The sequence below is a fragment of the Myxine glutinosa genome, chromosome 9 (genome assembly GCF_964187855.1).
Source record: "Myxine glutinosa chromosome 9, kmMyxGlut1.1, whole genome shotgun sequence".
Classification (NCBI taxonomy): domain Eukaryota; kingdom Metazoa; phylum Chordata; class Myxini; order Myxiniformes; family Myxinidae; genus Myxine; species Myxine glutinosa.
Genome location: NC_136269.1, coordinates 21166554 through 21184971, shown reverse-complemented (window position 1 = coordinate 21184971; position 18418 = coordinate 21166554). Strand labels below are relative to the sequence as shown.

The window sequence follows — 18418 nt, the reverse complement described above, 5'->3', positions numbered from 1 at the left end:
AACAAGGAAAAACAAAGAACACATTTCTACTTCTATCTTCTATGTCACCGATCATTCTTTTCACACAAAACTTGGTACATGTATTATACATGTGTTACTCTACTACCTGATGAGAGGATTTTGTGAAATTATGTCAAATGTTCACTAATTAGCTAATTATGCCAATTACCAGATAAAACTTGGTTGTCCTTCAATAAATCCACAATGGCTACTCCTATAAACAAAAGCCTTCATCATTTTAAAGGAAGTGATATTCTGAATATCCTGTCCAAATTTCAGCCCAAAAGAATGATGCAAATTAAAGTTATAACAAATTTCATGCAAAATATTATATTTCTTGTAAATTGCGTGTAAAGATAACATTAGATATTTTAAAGGAAATACTGAATGAGTTTATACAATACGTATGAATCTAAACCGTAAAAACATAGTTTTTTTTAAAAGAGGCATATTGGAAAGTTCACCAGTACTACACCCTTAAAGGCTGCCAGTCCCATTTTGGTCAGATTACAAAACAAAATGTTCTGCACATGTATACGCTCATGTATTATCTTTGTGCCAACTTTGAACAAAATCGGTCCATGCATGTTCAGGTAATGATTGAAGACACGTTTAAGTAACAAAATGGCCGCCAGTCGGCCATCTTGGATCTGATCTCGACAATAAATGACATGCATATGTATAAGCCATCATTCATTATCTGTGTGCCAAGTTTGAACAACATTGGTAAATACTTGTCCGAGTAATGGTTGAGGACGTGTTCAACATTGGGTTTTTTACAACTAAAATGGTCGCCAGACGGCCATCTTTGATCGCATCGCGAACCAAAATGATGTGCATATGTGTGCAGTTCCACCAAAAGAACACCAATTCAGCTCAATCCAGAGTGGCTTTTATTGTGCGAGCAGCAAGCACAACGCTGCTACCCGGGCCCGCCAACCTGGAAGTGACGTGTACATCCGTATCAGATTGTTTTTGCCGTCGTATATGTTGCCGACTGTGAGGTCTAGGTGTTGCATACATCACAATATGTATACCGTCATGTATTATCTTTATGGCAAGTATGAACAAAATCGCTCAATACGTCTCTGAGATATGGTTGTGGACGCACGCACGCACGGATGGACGTACGAGACCCAATCCATATCCCCGTTTCAGGCTAAGGCCAACAGGGACTAAACAAGGAAATTTGATGCTGGAGGAGGCTATTCAGCCACAATGTCTGCCTGCATTACACCAGCATCAAATTAAATAAATCCATAAGCTGTGACTTAATTTCATTGGGTAGAGGAGTGGGAATGAGAAAATTGTGGCAGGTACAAGGATATCACCAGGGTGTTAAAAATAAAAATGGGAAAAATATTTTGTGGTTGTTTTATATATTTTTTGAAAGGGAGATGAGGGTGCGCAAAGGTGGTGTTAGGATGTAGGAAAAACAGTCATGGCCAAAAATATTGGCACCCTTGCACGTTTTTCAAATAATGCACCATTTCTTCCTGAAAATTGTTGAAATAAAAAAACCTTTTGGTATCCACATTTGTATTTCTTTGGTTTGCAATGGAAAAAAGGTGAAAAAATACTAAATCTTAGCTTATTCCACACAGGAATCCTAAAATGGCTTGGACAATATTACTGGCACCATTTAGAAGTTGTTAGAAATAATTAGATTTGAAGCAGGTGATTCTCCTTTACTTTGGAATTGAACTCACCTGTGGTGAGTTGCAGGTGCCTGCAACATAAAAATCACTCATTAAATCAGTTTGAACAGAGAAAAGGAGTCATTCTGCTGTTTTGTGTCACTGTATACCGCAATGAGCATGGAGAAAAGAAAGAAAACCAGAGAATTGTCTGAGGAGGTCAGACACAAGATTGTAGCCAAGCATGGACAATCTCAAGGCTACAAGTCCATCTCCAGAGACCTTGATGTTCCTGTGTCCACCATATGTATGTATGTGTGTGTGTGTGTGTGTGTGTGTGTGTGTGTGTGTGTGTGTGTGTGTATATATATATGTGCATGTGTGTATGTGTGTGTGTATATGTGCGTGTGTGTGTATGTGTGAATAAGAGAGACAGAATTGTGAGGAAAAGAAATGTGTGTGACCCAGTATATAAATCTACCTGGTCTAAAGTAATCACGACCCCACAAACATAACAATATTTTAATTGATCAGATTAACAGTAATGTGAGGGCTCCAGTGTGGATTATTGTAATACCGGCTAGCTTTATTATTTATTTACACTGGGTACAATTTACCATAATTCTAATGGGTGAGAAATACTCTACTTAAAAGCGAAAAACATCTGGTTCTTCTCATGAACCGACAGTGAGAGTGCAGCATGTTGGGTTTTGTTAAACTGGCTTCTTAAATGAATTTTAAATTTGGCCTTATCTACAGCCAAGCTTGAACACAAGTTTATTGGCTTTATCTACAGGCACAAGTTTTGATCAATGGTTGTAATATTAAATTTAAAACCACCACAATGGGATATTCGTCACAGCGTTTTTCAATGCTGAAATGCGAATACTATACAACACACTAAGAGGAAGATCAAAATAAAAATAATTTATCATCCACTTCCTCTCTTTCTATTTATAAAAGTGTCTGGGAGCACGTATGCACGGACCTTGGTAGAAAATCAGCTCTGAGGTCTCCTTGTCTCCGCCTGTGCGTAAATTCTAAAAGAACGGGTCTTTCCGTTTCTGCATAGCTGCTATGGCTAATCTATAGAGCAAGAACCAAAAAGGATTCCTGGGAGATCCTGCCTTCCGTGCGGAGAAAGACAGTGTCGCAAGTTATCATTTGCAGTTTCGACACGTGTGTCCATGTAACCATACACACAAACTGACCCTTTTTCTTTTTCATTTTTTGTGTCATAAACCCTCCCGAGAGTTTCCTGAATGCACTGTAGTGTGATTTATTGAAATCCGTCAATCAATTCTCAAGTTATAACATGACAAACAGACAGACAGACCCAGCTCCTTTTATAATAGAGATCTGCAAATTGGAAAGACAATGCTGTGCATCATTACCAAGTAACGACGACCAACTCTTTGGCAAAGGACATCATCGTCGTGACGTGAAAATACACAAACCGTGTGCAGCTATATTTATGTGGGTGCCGAATGTAACAGGTGGACTTCCCTGAGGAATAAGCCACATATGGGGGGGGGGGGGGGGGAGCCATGAGGGTTGTTATAAATATAGCTTGTTTGGTTCTGGGGTCACAAGATCAATTACACTTCGAGACTAGACTTTTGCATTCATTGGTAAAAGGAGGCGTCTGTCCATGTGTGTTTTTTTATCCACTGTGGCCGCTCGCTTGTATTAACAGAAATCACAGGAACTCAATACCTCTCAATCTCATCCACGGATATTTCTTGTGTTTCTATATTCTCGTGAGTGCGATTTGCATCCAGGATTACAAAAATTATGATAAACCATCATTAAATTGCCACTCTTGTTTGAATGCTGACAATTATGTTAAAAAGAGTATTTCACTGGCAGATTTTGCGCTAGTAACGGCAGGTTAAAAGTGCCGGACGAGCAGAAACGAATCGCTGAAAAATCACACAACACATGTGTGAATGGCCTTGTTAGCATTCATACGTCATTTCCAAAGTCACGTATACACCTGCTACAACTAGAATGTTTGTGCATTTACTTCAGTTAGGGGGTGTGGGCAGCACTGCCCACAGTCCGTAAGGTCACAATACAAAATGCACAAGAACAACGTGATGTTATCTACAAGGGTACAACGTTTCGTTTATAATTTCTCAACTTAAAACGCAATATACTTTTTTCTTGTGAGAAATCTTTTTGAGGAAACAACTCTACAAAGAGTAATGGGTATCGTATGGAATTGTTGTTTTCGGGGTTATAGGAGAAATAATATGATTCCTGATATCGAGAGCTGGAGGTAGTGACGGCTGTGAGTGGATGCGCTTCTCCCGCTGTCTCCGGTTGCAAAACCAGACTCGAACAACATGATGAGGTAGACCTAGGCTGAGGGCGAGGGCTTGCAGGTGGGCGGGTGGTGGTCGTGCCTGGCGTAAGAAGGTTGCTTCTAGGATGTGTTTGGCTTGGATGCTGTTTGACAAGAAATAGTGAAGATTACACATTTGGTTGAGTTGGGTGAAATACAGCAATAAATATGTGCCTCGTGCCGCTCACCAAAAGGACTTAACTCATTCGGGATTTGAAAAAGGTACTGTACACAAATTGCTTGATTACTTTTTTTGGCAATATTTGGACACCCCTTGCTACCCCCATAAAAATACACGACCTCGTGAATTAGAGCAACCAGCAACGATACCTGCCCTATGGGCGGGGCTTCAATTGGGAGGCCCAAATGAAAAGGCAAAATATCAGAAATTGAAGGTTTTTCTTATTTTAAACGATTTATATAAACATCCGTTAAATCATATCGCATGCAAATCATCAAAATCTAAACAGTATTTGTAGAATTTCAATAAAAGCCACATCACTGTTCATATCGGTAAATATTATTCCATCGTGTTTGGAAAAACTGGAAAATTGGAAAAATTGGAAAAACAATATGGCCTATTTTTTTTTTTGGCCTATTTTAGGCCAAACAATATGGCCTATTTTACTCCAGGGGATCCGAGGATTACCCACCCAAAATTTCGTTGCGATCGGTTCAGCCGTTTTTGCGGTACCTGGGAACGGACAGACGGACATTTGGTGAATTATAGTAAGATTTCGCCTTTTAAAAGTCTCAATCAATTTCCTATGTGGAAGTTCGTTTATCAGTGGCATTCGACAGCTGACTCAATGATTTAGAGTTGCCCTTCAGTTCTCACTCTAAAATTTTACAAACTTCTCGGTGAACTGCCTGCCATTCTGGGTGGGAAATGCCCTCTTGTAGCCTCAAATCAGTGTTAAACAGCGCACCTGCCATTTGTGGATTAATTCAAGCGAAATTAAGGTCTTCTAAAACAACGCATCCTGTCGTGGGGAAAGCACAGGCATGTGTTTGGCCCACCAGGAAAAAAGATGGCAGCCATATCGTTTTGGCTCGGTACTATGGTGGGTGGAACCAAGCAACAGATGTGGGTGTGGTCAGGCAACTGTCTGACCAATGGGCGCACATTTCAAAAATGGACCCCCAACAAGAACAACAGCAACTCGAAGCTCTTGTAGATCTGCGACAGGTAAAAAAGCTCTTGTAGATCTGCGACAGGCAGGTAAAAACAAACGATGGCTGGTTGAATTGCAGGCTGTAGTGGGGCAGCTGACTGTTTGTCGTCAACAGTTCAGTGTCTTTCACAGGCTCCACCCACAGCAGATTGCAACTTAAGCCCGAAAGTGTCTTTGTTAAACTGTTAAAAAAAAATTATACACAACTTTGTTTGATTCAAATTATTATGTTAAACATGCTGGCACCTTATGCTTGTTCTTCTTTTTCGTTTCCATTCATTTTCGTGATGCACCTCACCGAGCCCATCTGAAACAATTTTTTCAAAACAATATAACACTCATTCTATATTATTGCTTTTCCACATTTATTTCCTTCTTATCATTTTAATGACGTCTTCTGATGTATAAGTGCCATGTACCTCAAGCATAAGTACTAAACAAATGCAGAACATATTTTGCAGAATGCAGAAAGAGGGAAACGTAACTATGACCAAAACCAAAAAAAGGAGATGGCGTAATAAGCGGCACTACTATCGTTTCCAATGACTGCATAAAGACAGCGCCAAAGAAAAAATCAAATACAAAGTCACGGTGGCATTTGTGGATCAACCCACTCACTAAGAGCCAAACAATGCACTTGCACACAAACATTGTAAGAAAATAATACGGGACTTTCGAAATGACGTATTAATGTTAAACGAGGCCTTGTGCGCATGTGCTGTGCGTGTGTTTACACCGACTTGATTAGGCTCACCAGAAACTTTTAACCTACCATTACTGGCGTGAAATCTGAAGTTCAAATCGTCTTTCAAACATAATTTTCAGCATTTAGACGAAAGAGTGCAATTTCAAGATGGTAACCATAATAGTTCTGGTCCTGAATGCATATCCGACTTACGGAGATGTAGGAAATACGAGAAATATCCGTGAATGAGACCAAGAGGTGTGGATTTCCTAAATTTTTCTGTTAATACAAGCTGGTGGCTGCAGTGAATATATAAAAACACACACACGGACAGACGGTCTCCTCTTACCAATAGATGCAAAAATGAGTATAATTTTGCTTGTGGCCCTGGCACCAAACAAACAATATATTTATAACAGTCCTCACCTCCACCCCACCCCCTGACATGATTAATAGTAAGTATCCTCACTTTAAACTTATCCTGTACATTCACAAGCTCCAGATAGATATGTCATTCCCATCTGTGTTCAGAAGCACCTAATACAGATACACAGTCCATTTACTGGTAGCGATCCATCGGGGGTTTGTGTGACAAACGCCCGTCCACTCGGGCCTTGCATCAGCCCAAATGGTGGGGAGTTTGTAGTACAAGCAGGTAACTGTTCGGTGAGTTGAGAAAGTTATCCAGGTCTTTTGTTGTGCAGAGGCACAGTCCTTTCTCTTGGGTGCTTTCCCAAGTATTTTCAGCTTATTTGAGAAGCCTTGTGAGCCATTTTAAGTAACGATACTTATCGCCGACACACGATATACTGTGTATATCATCGCATACTTTATGATGCGATGATTGCTGGCATTTCCTGGTGATTCTGCACATGCGCACTGAGCGTTCTGTGGCCGAATACGTCATTTCAAAAGTCACATATTATTAGGATGGCCCTTTTCAGAATTAAATAAAATCCCCTCCTTGCGAATTGCATTCCACCAGTCCAAATAGTCTTTTAGAATACAGAATGTTGTAGCAGAGCAGAAAAGACAAGTAGGCCTTTAGGTGGGCTTTAATCAACACAATGGTGGACAGGTGCACAAGAAGAGGCCTAAGCAGGTCTTGAAGTCCTTAAGAGGGAACGTAGCATGGAGCGGATCGTAGGCAGCCCGCATGTCGTCGGCTGACCCGCTTTTATACATTAACGATCCCAGAACACAGGAAGTGAAGTCACAGGAAGTGAAGTCACAGGAAGTGAAGTCACAGGAAGTGAGGTCACAGAAAGTGAGGTACACAGGAAGTGGGGAATCAAGAAAACCGGAATTATGTCACAGGACATATTGCTACAATATTTCCAATAAAGAGGTTATGAAAAAAGTGCATTACAATTTTATTACTGCAAAACTTGGGGGCCACACTTCTTCGGGATTGCTTCCTTTACCACAATCTTGAGAACAGACCTCTCTCAGTTTTAAATAAATTCAAGCAGTATGGGCTAAGTGCCAAGATGGAAACACCAAAGAGGCTAACCTCTGTTGATGTCAGCATGGTGTAACCACTGTGCCAAGATATCACGCAGGCGACACGCGTTGCACAGACTCAGCTGAAGGTTCTCGAAACGACAAACGGTTGTCTGGCTGAGCGGTGAACCCTGCACAGTTGCCAATGCTGCCCCGACACCTGTTTGTGTATAACCTGCAGCCCCAAGGCAGGTAGGACATGACACATCATTGTTTGTAGAGAACAAAATTGTAATTTGTTCAGGATATTCCTGGGTGGCAGTGGCACCGCTTCTTCATAGGTAACATATTAGTACCCATCCCTGCGGGCATTACTAATCAACCACAAATAGATCAGATCAGAAGCTTCAATGTAGAAAATATTATTACCTAGTTGTATGCGACGTATCTTGAATTCTCTTGCAAAATCTTCGAGATCTTGCACCTCTGAGGATAAGGCCTTTGGTTCAGCACCAATTGACAGTCCAGTGTTGTCCCAGGGATGGTTGCAGGTAATGGATGAAGGTTCCAAAGAAAGGGAAGTTGAGCAAGAAGGGAAGAAACTAGCTGTGGAGTTTAAAAAAAAAGAAACGAAAAGGAGATTATTGTACTGGAGAAATATCATCAGTTAAGAATAAGAATGACCGCAGTGTGGTCACAACCTGCGACACAAAATGTATATTTTTTGCCTCCTCCGTCCAATCAACTCCCTCGTCATTTTTGCTGTTGAAGGTATTACGCAATTCATCTCTGAGGTCTTCACGGTTTGGTTCAATATCAATTAGTAATCTGACAGATACCTGGGTCTGGTTTCAGGTGACTATAGTGCACCCACTCCGAACAGGAGTGCAAAGAAGGGTTATGTTAATATCCTCTGTGGGGTATATATAGATTACAGTAGATCTAGGCTCAGGCCTCAAGAACGTCAAAGGTGTGTTCAGTTACCAGGTTTCTGCCCTCCCACGCTCTCTGTGGTAATAAACCTTTTGTTAATAAAAATCTGTACGTGGTCATTCGAGGTACGGGAATTTTCCATGAAGCGCAACTGAATTGGCTTTTAAAATCCTGCAACAGGCCGATTGGGAAACACACATTTAAAGTGTTTGGAGTCGTTCAAAATTTTGTATGGCTATTTTTTTTTTAGGAAGGCGTGTACGGGATTCATTAAACCTTACTAATAATTTAACACTCGACCCAAACAAAGCCAATGGAAATCTGAGGCAACAAAGCCGAACGGTGTATAATCAGCAGAGGCCTATACAGGCCTAATGTGTTAGGCCCAGCAGGAAAATAGTTAGTTTCCCGATTTAGTGACTCAATGTGCAAATGCTGTTCAATTTTCAAGTCAATCGGATGAAAATTGAGGATTTTAGAAATCCGGCCTATGTTGACCTTTTGGCCTATGTTGACCTAAAATATAATTTGTGGTTGAATTCAGTGACAAGATATGCAAGTCCTCTTCAAATTTCAAGTCAATCGGATGAAAATTGAGGATTTTAGAAATCTGGCCCATGTTGACCTTTTGGCCTATGTTTACCTAAAATATAATTTGTGGTTGAATTCAGTGACCAGAAATGCAAGTCCTCTTCAAATTTCAAGTCAATCGGATGAAAATGGAGGATTTTAGAAATCTGGCAAAGTTGGTGACCTTTGGCCTATGTTGACTTTTTGACCTTTTGACCCCAAAACCAATAGGCTTCTAGCTTATGACCAACTCAACCATTTGGTGAAGTTTCGTGACGATCAGTTTAGAATTGTGACCTGTAGGCCGGTGACAAACAAACAGACAAACAGACAAGCAGACAGACAGAACCACAAACGCAACCGACCAATATACTTGAAAAATCTTCGATTTTTCAAGTAATAAATAATAAAGATACCCGTGCACATACAGATTTTGCAACTGGACCGGACAACATCAGCTCATGTGTCCGAAAACCTGCTCTCCTGTTATTACACATCCTCTGTCTGCCCTGTTCACCTTATCATTTACCCGAGATCTTCCATATGCTTGAAGATCACCTAACATCACAGCATTACATAAAAAGGTGCAAAAGCGGTTCCCCTTACCTACAGACGTATCACATTACATCTCATCATCAGCAAGGTCATGGAATCGATCGCAGTTTACATCAAATCATTCCTTTTCTCCAACAGCCTCATCTCAAATCATCAATTCGGATTCAGACGTGGTCACTCTACTTTGGACATGCTGCTTCTACCCTCCCAACAATGGATGGAGGCCCTCAATATCAGACATGAGATCATGTTCGTCTCTCTGAACATATCTCGAGCTTTCGATACAGTCTGGCATTCTCCAAATCACTGCCCATGGAATCCAAGGCCATCTCCACTCTTGGATTACTAAGTTCCTCCACTCTCGTAGCCAATGTGTGGCTCACAATTTAACCCTTTCTTCACCTCTCCATGTCAAGGCTGGAGTACACCAACGCAGTATCCCAGGCCCCCATCCTATTCCTGATTTTCATCAATGGTATCTCACTCTCTGGAGAATCCGATTTACCTCTTTGCTGATGACTCCATCTTCTGTCGTGACATCTCTCATCCATCTGACAGACAGGCAGCAGCCTCTTCCCTGTCCTCAGATTTCGACAAAATCACAAACTGGTAAAACACCTGGAACATGTCTTTCAATCCTGAAAAATCGCAAACTCTCTCTATGTCTCTCTCGGAAAGGACCGTTCGGCAAACCCTCCCATCTACTTTCTCAACAACCGTCTCATAGTGGTTGTCACTAAAATTCTTGGCTCTCACTTTCAGCCATGATCTCTCTTGGGCAAGCCACATTTTAAAGTTGGTCTCCGACTCCAGGCGCCGACTGGGCGGATTTGACTGGATGGATTCGGTCAAAACTTTGTGGACAGATTGGGTGTGGGACAAGGACGAATCGATTCGATTTTGGTGAAGATCCGAATACGAGAATTTTTTTATAGTGATTCTTCAACATCGAGTGACAGGGCCAAAAGCGATACATATCATGATATTTCAAGAAGTTGTGGATGACTTCTGACAAAACTTGGTGGATGAGTTGATTTGGTGACGAGGACAAGTCGATTAGATTTTGGTTCATGTCAGATCCAGATCTGACATATCAGTGGGACACAAAACATAAACTGCTCAGCTTGGCGGAGGTATGCTCTCTACCGAGTGCTGGTCTAGTTTCTGGTCCTGCACCCTCTACCCTCTCTGCGCTTTGTCACCCCCAGGTATCTGTAGTTTCAGAGGAGAATGGAACATGTTCACACTTGGAAGCACTGATGTGAATCACACATTCTTCTTTTTTTCTAGACCCAAAGTCTTCACTAGCAAAATGGGATGGGCACAGTCTGTGAAGGAACCAGAAAAATTCCTTAAATTTGAGATGAAAAAATCACTGCTTACAATATCTGATAATCGGTAAATATTGGGTCGAAAGTACAAATCAATTCACAAACTGATATATAGAAGTGACCATAATTTTCTCATCCAGGAACTCCAAATGAACAATAATATATCAGTCGTGTAAGGTTAGAGTGTAGTAGATAAACTCTGAATCTCCATAGATTAGAGTGTAGTAGGTGAACTCTGAACCCCCATAGATTAGAGTGTAGTAGGTGAACTCTGAACCCCCATAGATTAGAGTGTAGTCGGTGAACTCTGAACCCACATAGATTAGAGTGTAGTCGGTGAACTCTGAACCCCCCAAGATTAGAGTGTAGTCGGTGAACTCTGAACCCCTATAGATTAGTGTGCAGTAGGTGAACTCTGAACCAACATAGATTAGAGTGTAGTCGGTGAACTCTGAACCCCCATAGATTAGAGTGTAGTCGGTGAACTCTGAACCCCCATAGATTAGAGTGTAGTCGGTGAACTCTGAACCCCCATAGATTAGAGTGTAGTCGGTGAACTCTGAACCCCCATAGATTAGAGTGCAGTAGGTGAACTCTGAACCCCCCATAGATTAGACTGCAGTAGGTGAACTCTGAACCCCCATAGATTAGAGTGTAGTCGGTGAACTCTGAACCAACATAGATTAGAGTGTAGTCGGTGAACTCAGAACCCCCATAGATTAGAGTGTAGTCGGTGAACTCTGAACCCCCATAGATTAGAGTGCAGTAGGTGAACTCTGAACCCCCCATAGATTAGAGTGCAGTAGGTGAACTCTGAACCCCCATAGATTAGAGTGTAGTCGGTGAACTCTGAACCCCCATAGATTAGAGTGTAGTCGGTGAACTCTGAAGCCCCCTAGATTAGAGTGCAGTAGGTGAACTCTGAACCCCCATAGATTAGTGTGCAGTAGGTGAGTTCTGAACCCCCATAGATTAGAGTGTAGTCGGTGAACTCTGAATCTCCATAGATTAGAGTGTAGTCGGTGAACTCTGAACCCCCATAGATTAGAGTGTAGTCGGTGAACTCTGAAGCCCCCTAGATTAGAGTGCAGTAGGTGAATTCTGAACCCCCATAGGTTAATGTGTAGTCGGTGAACTCTGAATCTCCATAGATTAGTGTGCAGTAGGTGAACTCTGAAGCCCCCTAGATTAGAGTGTAGTAGGTGAACTCTGAACCCCCATAGATTAGTGTGCAGTAGGTGAATTCTGAACCCCCATAGGTTAATGTGTAGTCGGTCAACTCTGAATCTCCATAGATTAGAGTGTAGTCGGTGAACTCTGAACCCCCATAGATTAGAGTGTAGTCGGTGAACTCTGAACCCCCATAGGTTAATGTGTAGTCGGTGAACTCTGAATCTCCATAGATTAGAGTGTAGTCGGTGAACTCTGAACCCCCATAGATTAGTGTGCAGTAGGTGAATTCTGAACCCCCATAGGTTAATGTGTAGTCGGTGCACTCTGAATCTCCATAGATTAGAGTGTAGTCGGTGAACTCTGAACCCCCATAGTTTAGAGTGTAGTCGGTGAACTCTGAAGCCCCCTAGATTAGAGTGCAGTAGGTGAACTCTGAACCCCCATAGATTAGTGTGCAGTAGGTGAATTCTGAACCCCCATAGGTTAGAGTGTAGTCGGTGAACTCTGAATCTCCATAGATTAGAGTGTAGTCGGTGAACTCTGAATCTCCATAGATTAGAGTGTAGTCGGTGAACTCTGAACCCCCATAGATTAGAGTGTAGTCGGTGAACTCTGAACCGTCATAGGTTAGCGTGTAGTAGGTGAACTCTGAACCATCATAGATTAGAGTGTAGTCGGTGAACTCTGAACCCCCATAGATTAGAGTGCAGTAGGTGAACTCTGAACCCCCATAGATTAGAGTGTAGTAGGTGAACTCTGAACCCCCCATAGATTAGAGTGCAGTAGGTGAACTCTGAACCCCCCATAGATTAGAGTGCAGTAGGTGAACTCTGAACCCCCATAGATTAGAGTGTAGCAGGTGAACTCTGAACCCCCATAGATTAGAGTGTAGTCGGTGAACTCTGAACCCCCATAGATTAGAGTGTAGTCGGTGAACTCTGATCGCCCATAGATTAGAGTGTAGTCAGTGAACTCTGAACCCCCATAGATTAGAGTGCAGTAGGTGAACTCTGAACCCCCATAGATTAGAGTGTAGCAGGTGAACTCTGAACCCCCATAGATTAGTGTGTAGTCGGTGAACTCTGAACCCCCATAAGTTAATGTGTAGTTGGTGAACTCTGAACCCCCATAGATTAGAGTGTAGTCAGTGAACTCTGAACCCCCATAGATTAGAGTGTAGTAGGTGAACTCTGAACCCCCATAGGTTAATGTGTAGTTGGTGAACTCTGAACCCCCATAGATTAGTGTGTAGTAGGTGAACTCTGAACCCCCATAGGTTAATGTGTAGTTGGTGAACTCTGAACCCCCATAGGTTAATGTGTAGTTGGTGAACTCTGAACCCCCATAGATTAGTGTGTAGTCAGTGAACTCTGAATCCCCATAGGTTAGAGTGTAGTCGGTGAACTCTGAATCTCCATAGATTAGAGTGTCGTAGATGAACTCTGAACCCCCATAGATTAGAGTGTAGTCGGTGAACTCTGAACCCACATAGATTAGTGTGTCGTAGGTGAACTCTGAACCCCCATAGATTAGTGTGTAGTCGGTGAACTCTGAACCCCCATAGGTTAGAGTGTAGTCGGTGAACTCTGAATCTCCATAGATTAGAGTGTCGTAGATGAACTCTGAATCTCCATAGATTAGAGTGTCGTAGATGAACTCTGAACCCCCATAGATTAGAGTGTAGTCGGTAAACTCTGAATCTCTCCATAGGTTAGAATGTAGTAGGTGAACTCTGAACCCCCATAGGTTAGAGTGTAGTCGGTGAACTCTGAATCTTGAAAGGTTAGAGTGTAGTAGGTGAACTCTGAATCTTGAAAGGTTAGAGTGTAGTCGGTGAACTCTGAATCTCCATAGATTAGAGTGTCGTAGATGAACTCTGAACCCCCATAGATTAGAGTGTAGTCGGTAAACTCTGAATCTCTCCATAGGTTAGAATGTAGTAGGTGAACTCTGAACCCCCATAGGTTAGAGTGTAGTCGGTGAACTCTGAATCTTGAAAGGTTAGAGTGTAGTAGGTGAACTCTGAACCCCCATAGGTTAGAGTGTAGTCGGTGAACTCTGAATCTTGAAAGGTTAGAGTGTAGTCGGTGAACTCTGAATCTTGAAAGGTTAGAGTGTAGTAGGTGAACTCTGAACCCCCATAGGTTAGAGTGTAGTCGGTGAACTCTGAATCTTGAAAGGTTAGAGTGTAGTAGGTGAACTCTGAATCTTGAAAGGTTAGAGTGTAGTCGGTGAACTCTGAATCTTCATAGATTAGTGTGCAGTAGGTGAACTCTGAATCTTCATAGGTTAGAGTGTAGTATGTGAACTCTGAACCTTCATAGGTTAGAGTGTAGTAGGTGAACTCTGAACCTTCATAGGTTAGAGTGTAGTCGGTGAACTCTGAACCCCCATAGATTAGAGTGTAGTAGGTGAACTCTGAACCCCCATAGGTTAGAGTGTAGTAGGTGAAGTCTGAATCTTCATATATTAGAGTGTAGTCGGTGAACTCTGAACCCCCATAGGTTAGAGTGTAGTAGGTGAACTCTGAATCTTCATAGGTTAGAGTGTAGTAGGTGAACTCTGAACCCCCTAGGTTAGAGTGTAGTAGGTGAACTCTGAACCCCCTAGGTTAGAGTGTAGTAGGTGAACTCTGAACTCCCATAGATTAGTGTGTAGTAGGTGAACTCTGAACCCCCATAGATTGGTGTGAAGTAGGTGAACTCTGAACCCACATCATCTGTAGACTACAAAGTCATTTGCGAGGAGCCATGATGTGAATAAACTGCGTGATGATGTAATCGTAATAGCTTGGGCTGCGCACACTGAAAAATCATCACAATACATCAAATTTGGTCTCAAAACTTTACCAAGTGATCCCTCTAATAGACACCGTAGATTGAACAGTACTTAATGTTATCTATAAATAATCAGAATGAGGATATCCTGTTAATTCGATTGAGAAATTTGATGAAGTGTTTGCTTTGATTATTTATCATTGTGATTGCGTGACTCTGTTCGGATGAATATTAATCAGAAATGCGCATTTGATACACCATTGAACAGGCTATTGAATGTAGTGAAAAAGGTGAATGGAGGTTATGTTTTCACCCCTGTCTGTCCGTTTGTCTGTCCGTTTGTAACCAAAACATCTCAAAAAGTTGTGCACGGATTCGGATCCGGCTACGAGAATTTTAAAAAGTGATTCTTCACCATTGGGGGATAGGGCTAAAAACGATACATAGCAGGATATCTCAAACAATTGTGGACGGATTTTGACGAAACTTGGTGTACAGGTTGGTTATCTGACAAGGATACGATTCGATTTTGGTGAAGATCTGAATATGGAGTCGGATATAAAAATTATTTAATTCTTCAAGTGATTCTTCACCATTGAGTGATGGGGCTAAAACCAGCATATTGCGGGATATCTCAAAAATTTATGGACGGATTTGGACGAAACTTGTTGGACAGGTTGTGTGTCTGATAAGGAACAATCGATTCAATTTTGGTGAAGTTGCGGATACGGATCCAGCTAGTATAATTTTTTAAGTGATTCTTCACCATTGAGTGATCTGACCAACCAGGCGGAGCAGAGCCTCCGTTAGGCGCAGCTAAAGCATCTTGAAAGTCCAGTTATGCAACATAGACGTTTCTTCACCATTCACCGTTTCTTTTCTATTAATTTTTGTACACCGCTCCTTTCCTATGCCATCTCCAGGCATTGCAAATCGTCATTGCCGGGCACCAAAGGGGGCTCGGCAGTGACGCACGCTGAAAGAGAGTACTCAGTTTTCACTCTGGTTTCTTGTTTGTTTGTTTGTTTTCTTGGTTGTCCGGGCGATATCTCAGCCATCCTTCAAGCTAAGAAGCTGAAATTTCGGCACAATAGTGAGCAAGTCCTTTGTCAAAAACGGTATTTTTTGTTTTTTGATTAATCAATTAATTGAGGAGTTATTTAATTATTAGCGTTTAATGAAGTACTTATTTAATTATTTAAATTTCATTTCTCTTCTGACCATTAACTCAGGCACCTTTTGAGTTAGGAAGCTGATATTTGGACATGCCAATGACCAGGTGATTTGGCTGCAAATGCTATTTTTGATTTATTAATTAATCAATTAATCGATTAATTATTTAATTATTCGATTAATGACCAAAAAATCTTTTTTTTTATAGTTACAGATTCTGATGAAATAGTGGTAGTTTATGTGTTCTCTGACCAAATTGATTAATAATTTAATTTTTTTATGATTATTATTTATTTATTTTCATTATTAATCATTTATTTATTTTCTTTCTCATTTGGCCAATATCTCAGGCACCGTTTGAGCTGGGAAGCTAATATTTGGACATGAGTGACCAAGTGATGTGGCTATCAAGGATATTTTTGATTTATTGATTCATCATTTAATTGCTTAATTATTTATTGATTAATTGATTAATTATTTATTGATTAATCAATTAATTATTTAATTTTTATTAATGACATTTAATAAAATTTCTAAAAGATAGGTCTTCGGATGAAGCACTTCTGGTTTAGTTATGCTATTAGCCAATTGATTAAGAAAATATTTTGTGATAATCTTTTATTGATTTTAATTATACAATTAATCAATCAATTGGCGAACACCTCTTCCTCCCAATGCAGCCTCTATGAGGTGCACTGCGGTATTGCCGGGCGCCAGAGGCGCCCCGGCAAAGCTGCGCTGTAGGATATTTCATTATTTGGCATGGGGGCGGTGTACTTTGAATGTATGTGTACTTGTTTGTATTAATTTTTGTACACCGCTCCTTTCCTATGCCACCTCCAGGCATTGCAAATCGTCATTGCCGGGCACCGAAGGGGGCTCGGCAGTGACGCATGCTGAAAGGGAGTACTCAGTTTTCACTCTGGTTTCTTGTTTGTTTGTTTTCTTGTTTCCTTGGTTGTCCGGACGATATCTCAGCCATCCTTTGAGCTAGGAAGCTGAAATTTCGGCACAATAGTGAGCAAGTCCTTTGTCAAAAACGGTATTTTTTGTTTTTTGATTAATCAATTAATTGAGGAGTTATTTAATTATTAGCGTTTAATTAAGTACTTATTTAATTAATTAAATTTCATTTCTCTTCTGACCATTATTAACTCAGGCACCTTTTGAGTTAGGAAGCTGATATTTGGACATGCCAATGACCAGGTGATTTGGCTGCAAAGGATATTTTTGATTTATTAATTAATCAATTAATCGATTAATTATTTAATTATTCGATTAATGACAAAAAAATTTTTTTTTTTAAAGTTACAGATTCTGATGAAATAGTGGTAGTTTATGTGTTCTCTGACCAAATTGATTAATAATTTAATTTTTTTATGATTATTATTTATTTATTTTCATTATTGTACACCGCTCCTTTCCTATGCCACCTCCAGGCATTGCAAATCGTCATTGCCGGGCACCGAAGGGGGCTTGGCAGTGACGCACGCTGAAAGAGAGTACTCAGTTTTCACTCTGGTTTCTTGTTGTACACCGCTCCTTTCCTATGCCATCTCCAGGCATTGCAAATCGTCATTGCTGGGCACCGAAGGGGGCTCGGCAGTGACGCACGCTGAAAGAGAGTACTCAGTTTTCACTCTGGTTTCTTGTTTGTTTGTTTTCTTGGTTGTTTTCTTGTTTGTTTTCTTTCTTGGTTGTCCGGACGATATCTCAGCCATCCTTTGAGCTAGGAAGCTGAAATTTCGGCACAGTAGTGAGCAAGTCCTTTGTCAAATACGGTATTTTTTGTTTTTTGAATAATCAATTAATTGAGGAGTTATTTAATTATTAGCGTTTAATTAAGTACTTATTTAATTAATTAAATTTCATTTCTCTTCTGACCATTATTAAATCAGGCACCTTTTGAGTTAGGAAGCTGATATTTGGACATGCCAATGACCAGGTGATTTGGCTGCAAAGGATATTTTTGATTTATTAATTAATCAATTAATCGATTAATTATTTAATTATTCGATTAATGACAAAAAAATTTTTTTTTTTTAAGTTACAGATTCTGATGAAATAGTGGTAGTTTATGTGTTCTCTGACCAAATTGATTAATAATTTAATTTTTTTATGATTATTATTTATTTATTTTCATTATTAATCATTTATTTATTTTCTTTCTCATTTGGCCAATATCTCAGGCACCTTTTGAGCTGGGAAGCTAATATTTGGACATGAGTGACCAAGTGATGTGGCTATCAAGGATATTTTTGATTTATTGATTAATCATTTCATCTATTAAGTATTTATTGATTAATCGATTAATTATTTATTGAGTAATCAATTAATTATTTAATTTTTTATAAATGACTTATTTAATTAAATTTCTAAAAGATACATCTTCGGATGAAGCACTACTGGTTTAGTTATGCGATTAGCCAATTGATTATGAAAATATTTTGTGATAATCTTTTATTGATTTTAATTATACAATTAATCAATCAATTAGTGTACACCTCTCCCTCCCAATGCAGCCTCAATGAGCTGCACTGCGGTATTGCCGGGCGCCGGAGGCGCCCCGGCAATGCCGCGCTGCAGCATATTTAATTATTTGGCATGGGGCGGTGTACT

The 18418-nt window shown here is 40.5% G+C and overlaps 1 protein-coding gene across 1 annotated transcript in view; it reads right to left on the bottom strand.

Annotated features, from left to right (window-relative positions):
* Nucleotides 1-2902: 2902 nt before the first annotated feature.
* LOC137434745 (pituitary-specific positive transcription factor 1-like) overlaps nt 2903-18418 on the bottom strand; it is a 50371-nt gene continuing 34855 nt past the window's right edge. The window contains exons 3-6 of the mRNA XM_078784034.1: nt 7717-7893; nt 7358-7522; nt 5406-5466; nt 2903-4088 (exon numbers count right to left, since the gene is read on the bottom strand). Coding sequence (XP_078640160.1) covers nt 3833-4088; nt 5406-5466; nt 7358-7522; nt 7717-7893 — 659 coding nt within the window. The 3' untranslated portion in view covers nt 2903-3832. The remainder of the gene's footprint in view (nt 4089-5405; nt 5467-7357; nt 7523-7716; nt 7894-18418) is intronic.